This window comes from Schistocerca cancellata, chromosome 3 (assembly GCF_023864275.1).
Source record: "Schistocerca cancellata isolate TAMUIC-IGC-003103 chromosome 3, iqSchCanc2.1, whole genome shotgun sequence".
NCBI lineage: Eukaryota > Metazoa > Arthropoda > Insecta > Orthoptera > Acrididae > Schistocerca > Schistocerca cancellata.
The window spans coordinates 494,527,285-494,543,906 of record NC_064628.1 but is presented as its reverse complement, the minus strand read 5'-3'; the positions used below and the strand labels follow the sequence as shown (position 1 = coordinate 494,543,906).

At 43.0% G+C, this 16,622-nt stretch overlaps 1 protein-coding gene across 2 annotated transcripts in view; it reads right to left on the bottom strand.

The window, feature by feature from the left end:
• The window catches only part of LOC126175262 (cyclin-dependent kinase 14), a 174,577-nt gene that overhangs the window by 41,577 nt on the left and 116,378 nt on the right, over positions 1–16,622 (bottom strand). For both annotated transcript variants that reach the window (XM_049921904.1, XM_049921903.1), the window contains one exon: positions 15,762–15,955. In XM_049921904.1, the coding sequence (XP_049777861.1) occupies positions 15,762–15,955 (194 nt within the window). The remainder of the gene's footprint in view (positions 1–15,761; positions 15,956–16,622) is intronic.

Genomic DNA, 16,622 nt, shown 5'->3' with positions numbered 1-16,622 from the left:
AGTAACCTGTATATGAGAGGCCGTCATCATCCCGGAGGAGGAGGAGGAGGAGGAATAATAACCTAGTACCCAAACCATCACGCTCTGTGGCATTGACCACCACTACTGTTAGTGCAAATTTTTATTCCCATTTCTAAATCACTGCTTTACAAGGTACCTAAACCAGTGCGATCGGACCACCCGTCGGCAAACTTGCGTACTACTGATGTTTCCTGTCCTTTCTATGTCGATGTCTCGATAGCTGATCACAAGCCAGAGTAGAGGCAAGGAGACCGTTTTCTCGCGATGCTGTGTCAGAAATGTCACAGATAGTTGTAATTGACCACAGTTCGTTGTAATTGACAAAGTCATCGAGTTAAACAGAACTGATATCTGGGTTCCCCAATTATGTGTTTCAGGCCATCTGCTGCTCCTAATCTATATAAATAATTTATGAGACAATCTTTAAGGCCCTCTTGGACTGTTTGCAGATGATGCTGTAGTTTACCGCCTAGTTAACTTATCAGATCAAAGCACATTGCAAAATGATTTGGACATGGTATTTGCATGGTGCGAAAAGTGGCAGTTTTTCAGTAACGGAAAGTGTGTACAAAAAAGTGAGTACAAAAGAAATTTTTTTTAAATTTCGATTACACGACAAAAAGCACGATTTTAAAAGCTGTCGATTCAGCTGAACGCTCAGGGATCACAATTACTAGAAACTGAAACGATCACATAGGTGATGTCCTGGGATGGGGATACAAAGACCTAGTTTTATTGGCAGGACACTTAGAACATGCAAGAAATCTACTAAAGGGACTGCCTACATTACGCATGTGCGTCATCTCCTGGAGTATTGCTGTACGGCAGTTAGACTGACGTAGGGCATCGGAAAAGATCAAAGTAGGGCAGCTTGTTCTTCACAGTTCGCAGGGAAAGAATTAAGTGTTTCTTTTTCCTGCGTGCTATTGAAGAGTGGAACGCTACAGAAATAGTATGAAGGTGGATCGTAGAACCCTCTGCAAGCACTTAACTGTGAATTCTAGCGTAGTCACGTAGGTATGTATGTCCTCTGCCACATCTCGTAAAAGCTTGAAGACGAGATGTTTACTGATTTTCAGCAGCAATAAATTTTAGATTATAAATTACCATTTCAACTGAATGTTATACACGTTTCTGAAAGCACAGATATAAATTATCAGTAAATACAGTAATAGACTAGGAAAACGGAGATAGGAAAGCGCGCGTCTGAACATCCGCCTTGTCTAGGAGATTTTTCCTGTCGATAATGGGTTTGCTATTCGGCATGTGTCCGGCGAGTTAACGTTTCGATCGAGGGCTCTAAGTTGACGTTAGCCACTCGTATCTAGTTACCTGCTATATTTGCCAGTTTTTCTGGCTCTAAGGTCCAGTGAAGGGTGCACAGCTGAAATAAGTTAGGTTGGCTTATTTCTGCCAACGTTGAAACCTCTGAGTTCCATGGCGATAAATTATGATAGCGTTTCACTGTACCAGCCACTGATAGAAGTGTTTGAACTTGTTAATTCTTGCTACTCTGAGTTATTTAGATTTTCCTGAACCCTCAATTTTCTGACTGGTCTTATGAGACCCACCTGGAATCCATCTCCTGTGTCAGCATCTTCATCTTGGAGTAGCACTTGCACCCTACGTTTTCCATTATTTGTTTATTATATTCCCATTTTTCTCTACAGTTTTTATCCTGTACAATTCCCTCTAATACCACAGAAGTTATTCCCTGGTGTTTTAACACATTTACTATCATCTTGTTCTTTGTTCTTGTCAGTATTTTCCATACGCTCCTTTCTTCCAATTCCTAGGAGAGTCACCTCATTCCTTACCGTATCAGTCCGTTTAATTTTCAACATTGTTCTGTAGCATCATAAATATTTCGATTCTTCCTGTTCCGGTTTCCCTACAGCCCATGATTCACTACCATACACTGTTCTGCTCCGAACGTATATCCTCAGAAATTTCTTCCTCAAATTAAGGCCTATGTTTGATACCAGCCTGTTGTTTTATACCAGTAGACCTCTCTTGGCAAAGGATGTCCTCTTTGCTTGTGCTAGTCTGCTGCTCAACATAGTCTACTTTGTGATCAACTTTGACGTTAAATTTCTCGGTATTCTCATTTCTGCTACTTCTTCTTGCTTTTGTCTTTTCCGATTTCCTCGCAATCCATATTCTGTACTCATTAGACTGTTCATTTCATTTAACAGACCCTGTAGTTCTTCAGTTTCACTCAGGACAGCAATGTCACAATCGAATCTTATCACTGATATCCTGTCACCCGGGATTTTAATCTCGCTCTTGAACCTTTTATTTCCGTCATTGCTTCTTCGATGAAAGACTGCATCGATGTCTTACCCCTTTATAATCCGAGCACTTCGTTCTTTGCCTTCCAATCATTGTTCCCTCTTGTTTCTTGTACTGATTGTATATTACTTATCTTTCGCTATAGGTTAGCCCTATTTTTCTAAGAATTTCGAACATCTTGCCCTCTTTTACAATATCGAACGCTTTTCTCAGGTTGGCAATCTATCAACGTGTCTTGATATTTCTTCAATCTTGCTTCCATTATCAAGAGCAATGTCAGGATTGCCTCTCTGTTGCGCTTTTTTTTTTAAAGTCAAACATGTAAAAAAGATTCATGTCAGTGTGTCTACCCATTGTTCGGTTACAGTTATGATCCCCGATTCCGTTTGTGACTGCAGTAATCAGTTTAAATGCCCATTACGAACTGATTTTTCTGAAGACAGGGCCTCGTCATCAATGGTACTTTTTATGCTTTTATTATGATGTATCGTTTTATGTGTTGTGCGAAAGTAGTAACACAACTGTGCTGGTACGTAACAGTGTCGGAATGAGTGTTTTGTTTAGACACACTTATCGATTACAGAGGTGCGATGTTCTGAGCTACAATGCTAAATCGTATGTTTATTTGACGGATGTTTCGCTGAAGTGGAGAAATGCAGAGTCCGATCATACAACTAATAATCTTGGCCGAACTAGTATGACTAACATCGCTAATTAGAACACAATTACGACGGGAGTAAACGACTCTGCACGTCAACTGAAGTTAAAACTGACACGTTGTGACGAACTGTTAGCTATTCGTCACGGATATTACGAAGCGCATACGAAACCAAATTTTAATAATTGGCAACCAACGCTGTACAATCGCAATGAAGTCATGAGATGTTCAGTTGACTCTTATTCGAACAGGTTAAGCGTTTCGGGATTACACCCATCTTCAGACATTACAAACTTCAACTCCTTCCTAACCAGCCAGGCGTACAGCCTTGGCAACTCAAAGAAGGTGTCGAATAACATATGACTGCTTGTGTCGCAGTCATATGTTATTCGACACTGAGTTGTCAAGGCTGTACGCCTGGCTGGTTAGGAAGGAGTTCAAGTTTGTGATGTCTGAAGATGGGAGTAATCCCGAAACGCGTAACATGTTCCAATAAGAGAGTCAATTGAACATCTCACGAATTTATTGCGATTGTACAGAATTGGTTGCCAATTATTAATATAAAAATGATCGCAGGCCTCAGACGGGATTATATGTCCTGTATATTACCAAATTTTACCCAGTTTCGAGTGGTTGCATTAAAAAAAAACTTAGATCTTAACTGAAACTCACGATTATTCTTTGATTCATTAGTGTGTCAACCGTATGTCGCTGGAAAATTTTACTGGCACATGGGAAGTTTGGAATTGAACGCAGCAGAAAGGATAAACAAAGATCACGAACTGTCTCCCAGACCGAAAGTACAACAAAAGCGAAACTTCCATAACGGGTGCCAGTCTGCACTGTTCTGAAAAATGCCTCGTGAATCAGTGTGAGGTGACAAGTTTACTGCTTCTGTTCAGGCAAGAATGACATGCCAGCCCCCTTCCTTTCATGTCGTCGGTGCGGAGGACGACAGGGTCACCATTCGGGTGTGCTGGGATGCCGCTGTTAACAGCCCCGCGCCAGTAAAACTTTACTGCAGCCGTTTCTGTCTTTCTTATTTATACGCGGTCACCCTTGCCGGCTTATAGCTGGCTGCAGCGAAGGCGAGGACACCATTCTGCTGGCGCATCAATAGGAAACCGGAGTATATGTCTACGAAAGCTATCCCGTGGCCATCTCTGGACCCACTGTTCTCAGTACTTTTTTTCGCTCAGGTTATTCGCACCGAGCGCTCGCTGGCAGAAGCGGGTCGCGTGAATAATGCACCTGGCCGCTGACATGGCAGCGGAGCGACATAACACGTCGCCGTAGGTACTATATTTCTGATACAGCACCAAAAAACGGGACGTGACTTGGGGTATGATGAGGCGAAAAAAGGGAGGAGGTACGTACAGACGACGAACGTATTTCAATGCTGCGGGAGCAAACGATATCACGAGTGCTGTACAAATTCAAGCGAAAATTAATACTGCTCTAATTCAGGCATGGGAACCTTTCCTAATTATGGAGACAAATTATTACTGTCACCTAGTCCGGAGCGAACTAATTCACTGAACAGAATTAAAGTAAGTAGCTACTAAAAACTCCATTCTTTACAATGCTCTGGCGTAACCTTTACATAACTTCGTAATACAAACAATTGGAGTGAAAAATGCTGTTGTGCTTTAATTACGACATTGTAAATCTGACAATATTGCTTACATATATGCAGCGTAGACTTTGTCGAGCTGGTTATACTTTCGCACATATGCGCTTTTGTGAGGGTCAGGTGTTTTTCCTGAAAAGGTGCGCACATATGTGGGGTACATCTCTCTCCCAGCACGCAAAATTTATAAAACTCCTACAAAACATTGTTATGTTTATATTTCAATCATGTTCAGGACAATTAAAAATAATTTACGACTAACTATTAAGAAATCAAGTACTGAACTAAAATGTTTCAATATCCTGCTGGTCATTGTAAGGTACTTTGACAGAATAAGACCTGGTATTCTCTGTATATTAGCTGAACAAGTACTGAACTAAAATGTTTCAACATGTTTCAATATCCCGCTGGTCATTGTAAGTAAGGTACCTTGGCAGAATAAGACCTGGTATTCTCTGTATATTAGCTGAACATAAATTACGAGTAGCTCTGAGACCGTATTTTATACCATCATGAATCTCTCACTCAGCTGAAAGAGGTTAGGATCAGATCGAATGAAATGGAAGGCCGAATCTGGCGTCCCATGGCTCATTGGAGTGGGATAGGTGTTGACTTGTTCCATATGTGCCTCAACAGCACTCATGCCTTAACTTCAACAGAACTTATGCTAAGTAACAGTCTTTCCAATAATTTACAATGTAAAGAGCACGCCGTCGAGATACTTACCAAATTCCTCAGTGTTTGTATGTGCTGGTAAATGAAAGACGCACTAGAGAAGCCAACTTAAAATCTTCCTGCAGTTATTCTAATTCACATTTCCCTCGATGTTCCCCAAAACAGTTAGAGCGAATGCCTACGTGACACAGTAGTAATGATAGTGTTGCTCATTGCCACATGGTTTACGTTACATCACTGTTTTATTTCTAGACGTTGTGTCAACAGATCAGAGATTGTTTCACCGCTTCCGCAATAGACATGTCAATTTGTCAGTGACCACCAAAATGTTAAAAAATCCAGACAAGGTCGAGTAGGACTCTCACTGCGAGGGTTCAGTGAAAACTTAATTACATATTTAAGGTAGATGATCTATAGCTATGGATGAGTGAGTTTGCGAGTATCCAAATACGTGGCGTGAATGGCCGCATCTTTTAATTGCAGTGACTTAGAAGATTAATTTTTTTACTTAGCCAAGGGATCTGACAGGTATGGGACCCTAAAAAACGAAGTTCCAGCAAGTTTCACCATAGCTTACACTCTGGTGCAGAATCAAGTATTCATTACGTAAAGAACACTAATAATTCTCCATCAGGATTTTTTCTCAAAGGCTCGTCAAATTATGTAAATCACAGACTTGTTCATCTACACCTACATGGATACTCAGCAAATCACGTTCAAGTGCCCGGCAGAGGGTTCATCGAACCACCTTCGCAATAATTCTCTATTATTCCTCTTTCGAACAGCGCGCGGAAAAAAAATGCACCTAAGTTTTGCCGTGCGAGCTCTGATTTTCCTTATTTTATTATGATGATCGTTTCTCCCTACGTAGGTAGGCGTCAACAAAATATTTTCGCATTCCGAGGAGAAAATCAGTGACAAATTTCGTGAGGTGAGAAGATCCCGCCGCAACGAGAAACTCCTTTGTTTTAGTGATGCTCATCCCAAATCTTGTAACATGTACGTGACATTCTCTCCCCTATTCCTCGATAGTACAAAACTTGCTGCCCTTCTTTTAACTTTCTGGATGAACTCCGTCAATCCTATCTGGTAAGGATCACAGATCCTCAGCGATATTCTAAAAGAGGACGGACAGGCGTAGCGTACGCAGTGTCTTAGATTTGTTGCATCCGCTAAGTATTGTGCCAATAAAACGCAGTCTTTGGTTCACCTTCCCCACAGAAATTTCTGTTTTTTCCAATTTACGTTGTTTGTAATTGTAATTCCTTGATATTTAGTTGAATTAGATTTGGTTGATTAACGTGTAACCGAAGTTTAACGGATTCCTTTTAGAACTCATGAGGATAACTTTTCATTATTCAGGCTCAATTACCAATTTTCACACCATACAGATACCTTTTATAATCGTTTTGCAATTTGTTTTGATCTTCTGAGGACTTTACCAGGCGATAAACGACAGCACCATCCGCAAATAACCTAAGACGGCTGCCCAGATTGACTCCTCAATCGTTTATACAGACAAGGAACAGCAGAAGACTTATAACACTACCTTGGAGAACGTCAGAAATCACTGCTGTTTTATTCTGTGACTCCGTCAGTCACTACGAACTGTGGCCTCTGACAGGAAATCACGAATCCAGTTGCATAACACGATATTCCCAAGCACGCAATTTGTTTACAAGGCGCTTGTGAGCTACGGTGTGTAAAGTCTTCCGTAAATCTACAAATACGGAATCAATATGAAAGTCCTTGTCGATAGCACTCAACAGTTCGTGCGAGTAAAGAAAAATGGCTCTGAGCACTATGGGATTTAACATCTGAGTCATCAGTCCCGTAGACTTAGAACTACTTAAATCTAACTAACCTAAGGACATCAAACACAGCCATGCCAGAGGCAGGATTCGAACCTGCGACCGTAATAACAGCGCGGTTCCGGACTGAAGCGCCTAGAACCGCTCGGCCACACGGCCGACACGAGTAAACAGCTAGTAGTTGTTTCACAAGAACTGTTTTCTAAATTCGTGTTGACTGCGTGTCAGTGGACCGTTCTCTTCGAGGTAATTCATAATGTTGGCACACAATAAAAGAGGGTTGCCCAGAAAGTAATGCACCGCATTTTTTCCTCAGCTAAAAACAATGCTACGAATGCAAAACGTTACATAGTATTATTTGAAGGCCCCTGTGCGAGCATGCCAAGTTTCCGTCACTTCCGACAGATAGCGTAGCTGCAGGACAGTTTCAAAATGGCGTCTGTAGGTGATGCACAGGGGATAGGTAAAATAATGTGAACAGTCGTATTAATGGGATGGTTGTGATTGACTGTCAACAACGAAGTTAAGGCACGTGTCACGTTGAACTGTGCGTTTTCAGTACGGATTGTAGGTTGTTTACAAGTACTGCACACCTCGTATTTACATTCAGAGGCCGAAGTCGTCGTGTAATGAAAGACCTAACAGTTCTAAAGAGGGCACATTGTGGGGTCCCGATAAGCTGGAGCATTAGTAACCAAGACAGCCAAGTTAGTGAATGTTTCAAGAGCAGCGGTTTCAACAGTGATAACAGCCCACACAAAATATGTAAAGACATCATCGTGCAAACGAAATAGTGGGCGCAAATCAGAGATCATTGTACGCTAACACGAATTGTGTCAAAACAACACAAAACTACGGCGGCTAAAGTGACTGCAGAACTCAGTATCCATCTTCGAGACCCTGTATTTATTGACACTGTCTGCCGAGAACTCCATAAAGCGAATATTCATGGACGAGCTGCTATACCGAAACCATCAGCGACGACAATGAACGCAAAGAAACGTAAAACATTTTGTCAGGAGCATAAATACTGGACAGCTGATCAGCGGAAACACGTCATATGGTCTGACGAGTCAGTGTTTTCGTTATCTCCAACATAGGACAGGGCTTACGTCTGGAGGACGCCGAAAGGAGTCTACAATCCTGATTGCTTGTTCCCAACGGTTAAGCATGGAGGTGCAAGTGTGAAGGTGTAGGCAACTATATCATGGCATTCTGCTGGTGCTATCATTACTCTCGAAGGCCGTGTTACAGCCAACGATTAGGCAAACATTTTAGGTGATCAGGTGCACCCTATGATTCAAATGTTGTACCCAACAATGCCGCCATATTTCATGACGATAATGCACCCTTTTACACAGCCAGGACAGCACAATCGGGGTATAAGGAGTATGCAACTGAAGTGGAGCTTCTTCCATGGCCAGCTCAGTCCCCGGACTAGAACATTATCAAACCCCTGTGGGTGGTATTGGAGTGCAGACTCCAGAGTTAGAAGAGATTCTGATCGAAGAGTGGCATAACATTCCACTGGGGACTATACAATCATTATATGCCAGTATTCTAAAAAGAATCACAGCTGTATTACGGACAAATGGGGATCCAGTTCCTTATTAATAAACCATTCCCAAGTAAGTATAGGTATTCACATTATTTTGTCTATCCCTTGTACGTTACAAGCAATGTGCCGTCATTCAGTTTCTCACTGCAGAGAAAGAAACCGTGGGGAATGTTCATAAACGTTTGTGCAAAGTCTATGGAACACCTGCTGTCGACAGAAGTACAGTTAGTCCTGGGCACGGAGGGTGAGGTCACCAGAAAGCGGTTTTCGGCGGAGCTTCACGATTTGCAACGGTCGGGGAGACCGTCCACGGCTGTCACAACTGACATGTTGCAGCGGGCTGCTGACGTCATTCGCGAGGACAGAAGCATTACGACTCGGCAGTTGGCGCTGCATCTGTAGATCAGCAAAGGAAGTTCATAAAGTGAAGCACTGGCTCCGCCACCAGGACAAGGATTGGTACCGACAGGGCATACACACCCTTGTTTCGCGTTGGAGGAAGGCCATAGAACGGGACGTAGATTATGTGGGGAAAAAATGAGTACATAAAACAACATTCTTTCGTGTGAATAATTCTCATTAGACTCAATAAATAATTGAAGAAAAAAATGCGGTGCATTACTTTCTGGGCAACACTCGTATTTTCAAAAATACTGCTGCATATCGACACATTACTTTGATCTGTTTAATGCTGCTCCAGAAATCCTCCAGTTTATCGTTACCTATGCTAGGCGATTTTCGTAGTAGCAGCCCTGTCCAGACCACCCCTACCAGAATGCTATAGTGCATGGGCAGGCAACCGACGCATCACCGGCCCACGATTGCTTAGAGTACGGCCCTGCAGAATTTTGCAATGGAAGATTGTAAAAAGCCGCAAATAAAGAATTTTCATGACATCTAAGTAAATGTAAACATCTGAATATGGGGTGAACATAAAATGAATGTAGCCGCAAAAACACGCGTTTTGCGGCATAATTTGTTGGCATGGTGTGTCGGGAACGGGGTGCCATTCACATCGGTGAGTTATCCTATAAACATTAACGTCATTGACGTCATAGTCTGAGTTGATGCGCTAAGAGCGCTGCTTCTGCTTCAAGCGACGAGATGGTCCGCGAGCTTAAGTAAGTATATGTATCAGGCGCATAGATCACCAAAGATTGCCATACCTGCTACAGCAGGACCAAAAGAGAGAGGCTCCCCGGACGAGTGTATAGCGATATGGCGCAGAGATTAACAGCATGGACTGTGATGGATTTAATTTAGCAGTGATTATCCTGATTTAGGCGTTTCGCATTTTCTCCGAAATTGCTTTAGGTGAACGTTGCAATTGTTTTTTCAAGACTACGGTCTACATCCTATCTCTGAATAGGAGTATCTTAATTGAACGTATGAAATTCTCACAAAATTTTGAGCTATGCATAATTAATTTTACTTTCTTATCCAACTGGGCCTGCCACGTTCTTTAACCGCTTCGGCGACGCTAATTTCTTTGTTTCTTCCGTTCGCTGGAGAATGTTAAAGAATTGCTGAGATATCTGAACTTGCAGGTATCAAGATATCGCACAACGTATCCATAAAAAGAAAAGCTTTTTGAGAGAAGGCAAATTTAATAACATTCAAAAAAAATTTAAGCATGTGACAGCCTTTTTCTGGAAGCATTTGTCTCTAGTGTAGCTTTATACGGAAATGGCAGGTGTACGATAAACTGTTCAGACGAAGAGAATAAAAGCTTTTCAAATGTAACGCTACCGAACAATGCTGAAGAGTAGGTAGGTAAATCGAGTAATTAATGAGGGACTAAACTGAAGGAAAAGAACGAATTTATGGTATAACTCACCAAAAAGAAGGGATAGTTTCGTAAGACGCATCCCGATCATCAAGGGAGGGTTCACCGGGTTATAGATTAAAATGATGAAAGGGGTAAAATTAGACAGAGATACTGTAGGTTGACTACTGTAAGTCTGTAGTGGATGTAGCCTGCAATAGTCACGCAGAGATGGAAGTTGCGTAGGAGAGGTGCATCAACCGAGCCTCCTGCTTGGAGGGTGCAACAAAACATTTTTCCACAATAAAATTTTCACTCTGCAGCGGAGTGTGCGCTTATATGGACTTCCTGGCAGATTAAAACTGTGTGCCGGACCGAGACTCGAACTCGGGACCTTTGCCTTTCGCGGGAAAGTGTTCTGCCATCTGAGCTACCCAAGCACGACTCACGACCCGTCCCCACTGCTCCAATTCTGCCAGTACCTCGTCTCCTACCTTCTTACCTATCAGCGCACACTCCGCTGCAGAGTAAAAATTTCATTCTGGAAACATTCCCCAGACTGTGGCAAAGCCATGTCTCCCCAATATCCTTTCTTTCAGGAGTGCTAGTTTTGCAGGGTTTGCAGGAGAGCTTCTGTGATGTAAAGTATGGTGAAAGTTGTGATTCTCGTGTACGACTGTGATGGTGTTATCCTAACGCATTACGTTCCTCCACGGCAGACCGTCAATGCACAGTATTACTTTTCGTTTTTGGAGCATCACCTGCGACCAGCTTTCCGAAACAAGCGGCGACACTTTCTGCGCAACCCACCCACCATTTTGCACGACAATGCACGGACGCGTACAGCGCAGTCTGTGGCTGCTCTGTTCCATCGATAGGACTGGGGCGTACTGTACCATCCACCATACTCCCCGGCCTTAAGTCCTTGTGACTGATTCCGAGGATGAAGGAACCACTTCGTGGCATTCGCTTCAGAACTGTTCCAGAGATTCGACAGGCAGTAGACCGCTCTATTCGCACCGTCAACAGAACAGGCTCTGCTAACGGTATACTACGCCTTCCACATAGCTGCCAACGTGTTCTACATAACGCTAGTGACTACATTTGAAGGACAGTAACAGGTGGAAACATGTAAATCTTTTATATCGGTTGTGAATAAATAGTTGCCACGATTTAAGTTCCAACCCTCATAGTAGTAGTAGTAGTAGTAGTAGTAGTAGTAGCAGCAGCAGCAGCAGCAGCGCTGGAGGAACAGGGAGGAAAGGTGGTGACTACAGTATACTCTCAAATGCTCCTGGTCGTAAGCCCACGCGCTGCATAGCACAACGAACTTACACCGGCTCGTTTGAGAACATTTCTCTGACACTATCACTATTCACGTAACTGAACCACTCGTTATTTTGATTCTTAAGCCTCATTTTTCCGTGAAAACCATTTTGAAACCCTTCCTATTCGCACAGAATAAATCAACCCTGGAAAGCGTAAGAGATAAACTTACTTATCATCCATTAAAACAGCAACAGTTTTCGAAGTGATGAGGTAGTCGTGCGTGTACGGAGTTTGACATTTTTGGGGGATCTATGGTTCGGAACAAACTTACACATTCCACTTCCGCCGGAGATTCGAGTCTTCCCTCGGACATTGGGTGGAGGGATGGGTGTTTGCGTTGTTCTTAGGGTAAGTTAAAGTAGTGTGTAAGTCTAGGGACCTATGCAGTTTGGCCCCTTAGGAATTCACACACATTTGAAACCGTGTTGTAACTTTTGTGGGTATCAAAATGCGTTGGTGTATACGACAAAGTATGGGAGAAAACCGCTGAATTTAGGTTGTACATTGGTTTATGGCTGCAAAATTACCGGAACTACAGTGTCTGCAGAACGTTAGTGACAAAGGTTCCCCTTAAATTACTGAAAATTAAATGCCTCTGTGGCAAGGCGTCCATAAAACGTTCACAGCGCAATATGTAACCTACGCCTCAATGATGGCTATTACACTAAAATTATAAATCTCACCGTAATAAATTTGTTTGAAATATTATATGAAATTAATTTTAAGTTTTCTCTTTACCATTATTTTGTAACCAAAGTAATGAAATTGCTTGTAAGCCGTTAACAAAAGTGAGACTAGAGCATCAATTAAAAAACAAAATGAGAAAAAAATTAGCTGTTGGACTGGGATTAAACCAACGCATCTCAGCGTACTACGCTGGCGCCTTACAATAGCCTATTCAGCTCTCTGGAAAATCGAGGCCATTGTTAATGGATGGTAAGTACATATCGCCTGCTTTCTTGGGACTAATGTCCTGAAAGAAGTCTGAACAGGTAGGACGGCTTTAGGGCAGATAACTGACATCTTAAACCAATCCGTTACACGATACCTATCCGCGACCCCACGTCATTATTCTTGTCGAGTTCATTTGCTATTCGGATAAGTCGAGCTCTGTGCAACACAAGCCACTAAGTTCTCATAGAGTTTGCATTTTCTTGTACTGTTCACAATATCGCAAAGACTGCTGCATAACGACCCATTTGTCCATATTATCAATGATATAGTGTGCACTCTGCTTTTTCTTTGGGCGGAATATTTTAGTTATGCTAATCCCAACATCGTGTTCTTCCTGCTGTAATTTGCGCACCATCGTCTTACCCGGTTTTAATATTTTTCTCGCACGTTCCGTATGCACTTTCCCTGCCTTAGCCGCCTCATCACTGGTAAATTTAACTTTGTTAGTCGCAATTTCAGCGGATGGCAGCAATGGTATTTTCCGCAATCTCGTTCGTTCTTTCACAGTCAGTAACATCACACACTACTTTAAATTGGAGCGTGTCTGACCTTCCGTTAACTTTGCCTAACAGCAGGTACAGGGTGTAGAAGTCTTGCTCTCATTTAAAAAGTCGTGACTTGGAAAACAGTGCAGATAGAGAAGTGGTTTTTTTTAAACTTATAGCAGCTCTCAAATTTCTTTCGTTCCTCCTCTGTTGCAGTTTTGACTGAATGCATCAGAATTGGGACACACCAAGAGAAGGCGCAACTTCTCATCTGGTATGTAGAATCCAAATCTGTGATAACTATAATGGATAATTGTGGGTGTCAGTACGGGAGTGGACAACTGGTGTAAATAAGCATAATGAGGTAATTCAAAAACTTCAGAGAGGCACACAGTGTCAAAAATCTTTCCTGGAAAGTCTACGTCTCGAAGCACATGTTAGAGAGCAAGCTACATTTCTACGCTGCCCCCAGAAGTCAAATCGTCGTGCATCACACGAATAGCAGGAACGAAGGTGTACCGTTCATAAACTGTCACATAAGCGTAAGATGTGCAAATCGTCCAACCTCTGTACCGAGCGATCGTTCTCCGTGCTGTGGATTCTCATATTCTATGATGGCCTCCATAGATTTTGAGAGCACCTACCCGAAAAAGTGCTTGTTTTCAGATGACGTTACATCAGGATTGGGGGCTCCGTGAAACCAAACAATGTTTACCTGTGCTTCCTGGAGTAGTTCCTGCTATCGTACATCGAAGAGCTACAGCCGTCCATCTTCTCTCAGAATTGGAACTTGGACGTGCGGGTTGTGCTGATGACATTTCCTGAGGGGTGGCTGGGTTGTGATGGTACCATTGCATGGCTCCGTGCTCTCCCCGACGTAAAGCCATTAGACTTCTTTTTGTGAGGTTACTGTGGCGTTGTCGATAGGCGCAGCGCTCGCTATCGACACCACAAACACACTCCTCGCTATCGGAGCATTGCGGGCCACACCAGTGAGAAGAAAGTAGCAAGACACACCCACGGAAGTTTTCCGCGCCACCGTAGGCGGCGCCTATCTTGAAACAGATCCACACTCGGACACGAAAGTTCAACGCCCGGCTACGCTCCCGTCGACGCCTAGTCCACAGCAAGCAGCGGAAAGAGTACCGTGTTCGGCGGAACAGCGTTAGACTCTTAAGTTAATCTGCCAATCCTTGCACATGTTTGTGAACTGTGAACAGTGCTTAGAGTTTTATTACCAACGACAGCCTATTTCAGCACAAGTGTTAGACTAGTTCTATCTTTGTACGTAAATGTATCTACACTCTGACCATTGTCACTTCAAAGAAGAAGTTGTGTAACAAAATATAGTTGTTGATTTTGACTAAGTATATTTCAATTCTTACACTTTACGAGTGTCTGCGTGCAACAATCGTGTCATTTATCACCTATTTAGAACCCAATTTATTTCTGACTATCCGGCACAACAGTTACGTCAAGGATCATATACACAGGACACTAGTGAATGACACTGCTACCCTTCGTGTACAGATCGAGGAAGAAATCAGGTCTGTTAATACCGCAATGCTTACTCGTACACGGACAGAACACTAATACCGCCTTGATATTGTACGAGTGACGAGTAGTGAAAACACCGAAATTATGGCATAACAGAAAAATATTTTCAGAGCTTCTAAACGTTTCCGAACAAACCACGAAGCTGTGTGTCTAATAGTTCCCAAGTTATGATTTTTAGAAATGATAGGGGTACAGGCAAGGACCTGGAAGAGCAGCTGAGCGGAATGGACAGTGTCTTGAAAGGAGGATATAATATGAACATAAACAAAAACAAAACGAGGATAATGGAAAGAAGTCGAATTAAATCGGATGATTCTGAGGAAATTAGATTAGGAGAAGAGACGCTTAAAGTAATAAATGAGTTTTGCTATTTGGGGAGCAAAATAACTGATGATGGTCGAAGTAGAGACGATATGAAATGTTGACTGGCAAAGGCAAGGAAAGCGTTTCTGAAGAAGAGAAATTTGTTAACATCGGGTATAGATTTAAGTCAGGAAGTCGTTTCTACAAGTATTTCGATTGAGTGTAGCCATGTATGGAAGTGAAACATTGACGATAAATAGTTTAGACAAGAAGAGAATAGAAGCTTTTGAAATGTGGTGCTACAGAAGAATGCTGAAGATTAGATGGGTAGATCACGTAACTAATGAGGAGGTATTGAATAAAATTGGGGAGAAAAGAAATTTGTGGCGCAACTTGACTAGAAGAAGGGATCGGTTGGTAGGATATGTTCTGAGGCATCAAGGGATGACGAATTTAGTACTGGAGGGCAGCGTGGAGGGTAAAATATCGTAGAGGGAGACTACGAGATGAACACACTAAACAGATTCAGAAGGATGTAGGTTGCAGTAGGTACTGGGAGATGAAGCACACGATAGAGTAGCATGGAGAGCTGCATGACACCAGTCTCTGGACTGAAGACCACAGCAGCAGCAGCAGCAGCAGGGCTACTTTAAGGGTATCATGTATTTCCTCTTTACGAGATTTCTGTGAAAGTGTGGCCCAGCAAGCAGCGTGGCAGCTCACCCCGAAGGCGGAGTAGCGTTTGGTGCGGCGCTGGCCCTCCTTGTTGAGGAAGACCTCGGACTTGGGCCGCGGCGGCTTCTTGGGCCGCAGGATGACTCTCGCCTCCTCACGGATGTCCTCGTCCAGTAGCTTGGAGTCGCTCGACACGGACAGCTGCCGCGTCACTCGGTCGCGGTCGCCCAGGCCATCCCAGTCTGCAAAACAACAACGCCGCCATTACGGCTCCGCACACACTGCGAGGTCACAGCTCAAAAAATTACAACTGGCAGTGCGCAGAGTAAACTGACAAGGGGACCATCAAACCTGTCAATCACAGTGTTTGATGAGTCTTTGGTATTATGTAGATGCTTCTGTCCCGACTACCTGACTAAGTGGCTTTTCGTGCGACGGACCCTTCAGAGAAAATCGATGTTGAAGTTTTATACGTACCTCCTACATGTGTAACGTTGATCACGATTCAACCGAGCAAGTGCAGCGCAGCACCTAGGGTTCACGGCTGCCAAGCAGGCGATAAGACTTCAAATCCTGCCTTGTGTATATATTTTTTCTTCTTCAGTATCATCGCATGGTATATTAAACAGAATGTCACGCAAAATTATTAAAAAATATTCATTTTGTCAGAGTAATTTCATTAATAAATCGGTCATTACTTTATTCCGTTGGTAGTGCACATCTAAAATCCAAAAATATGGGTTTCCTAGACGTGATCTCACGTCTTGTTGCCCCTCTCTCGCACAGGCCGTTACGGAATTGCCAGGTCCCGTAAACCGCCAGCTGGCATTTATCGCCAGCGTCAGGTGTTCGCAAACGCATCGTCAGAGCAGTGTGGGTGGATCGTCAGAGCAGTGTGGGTGGAAAGAG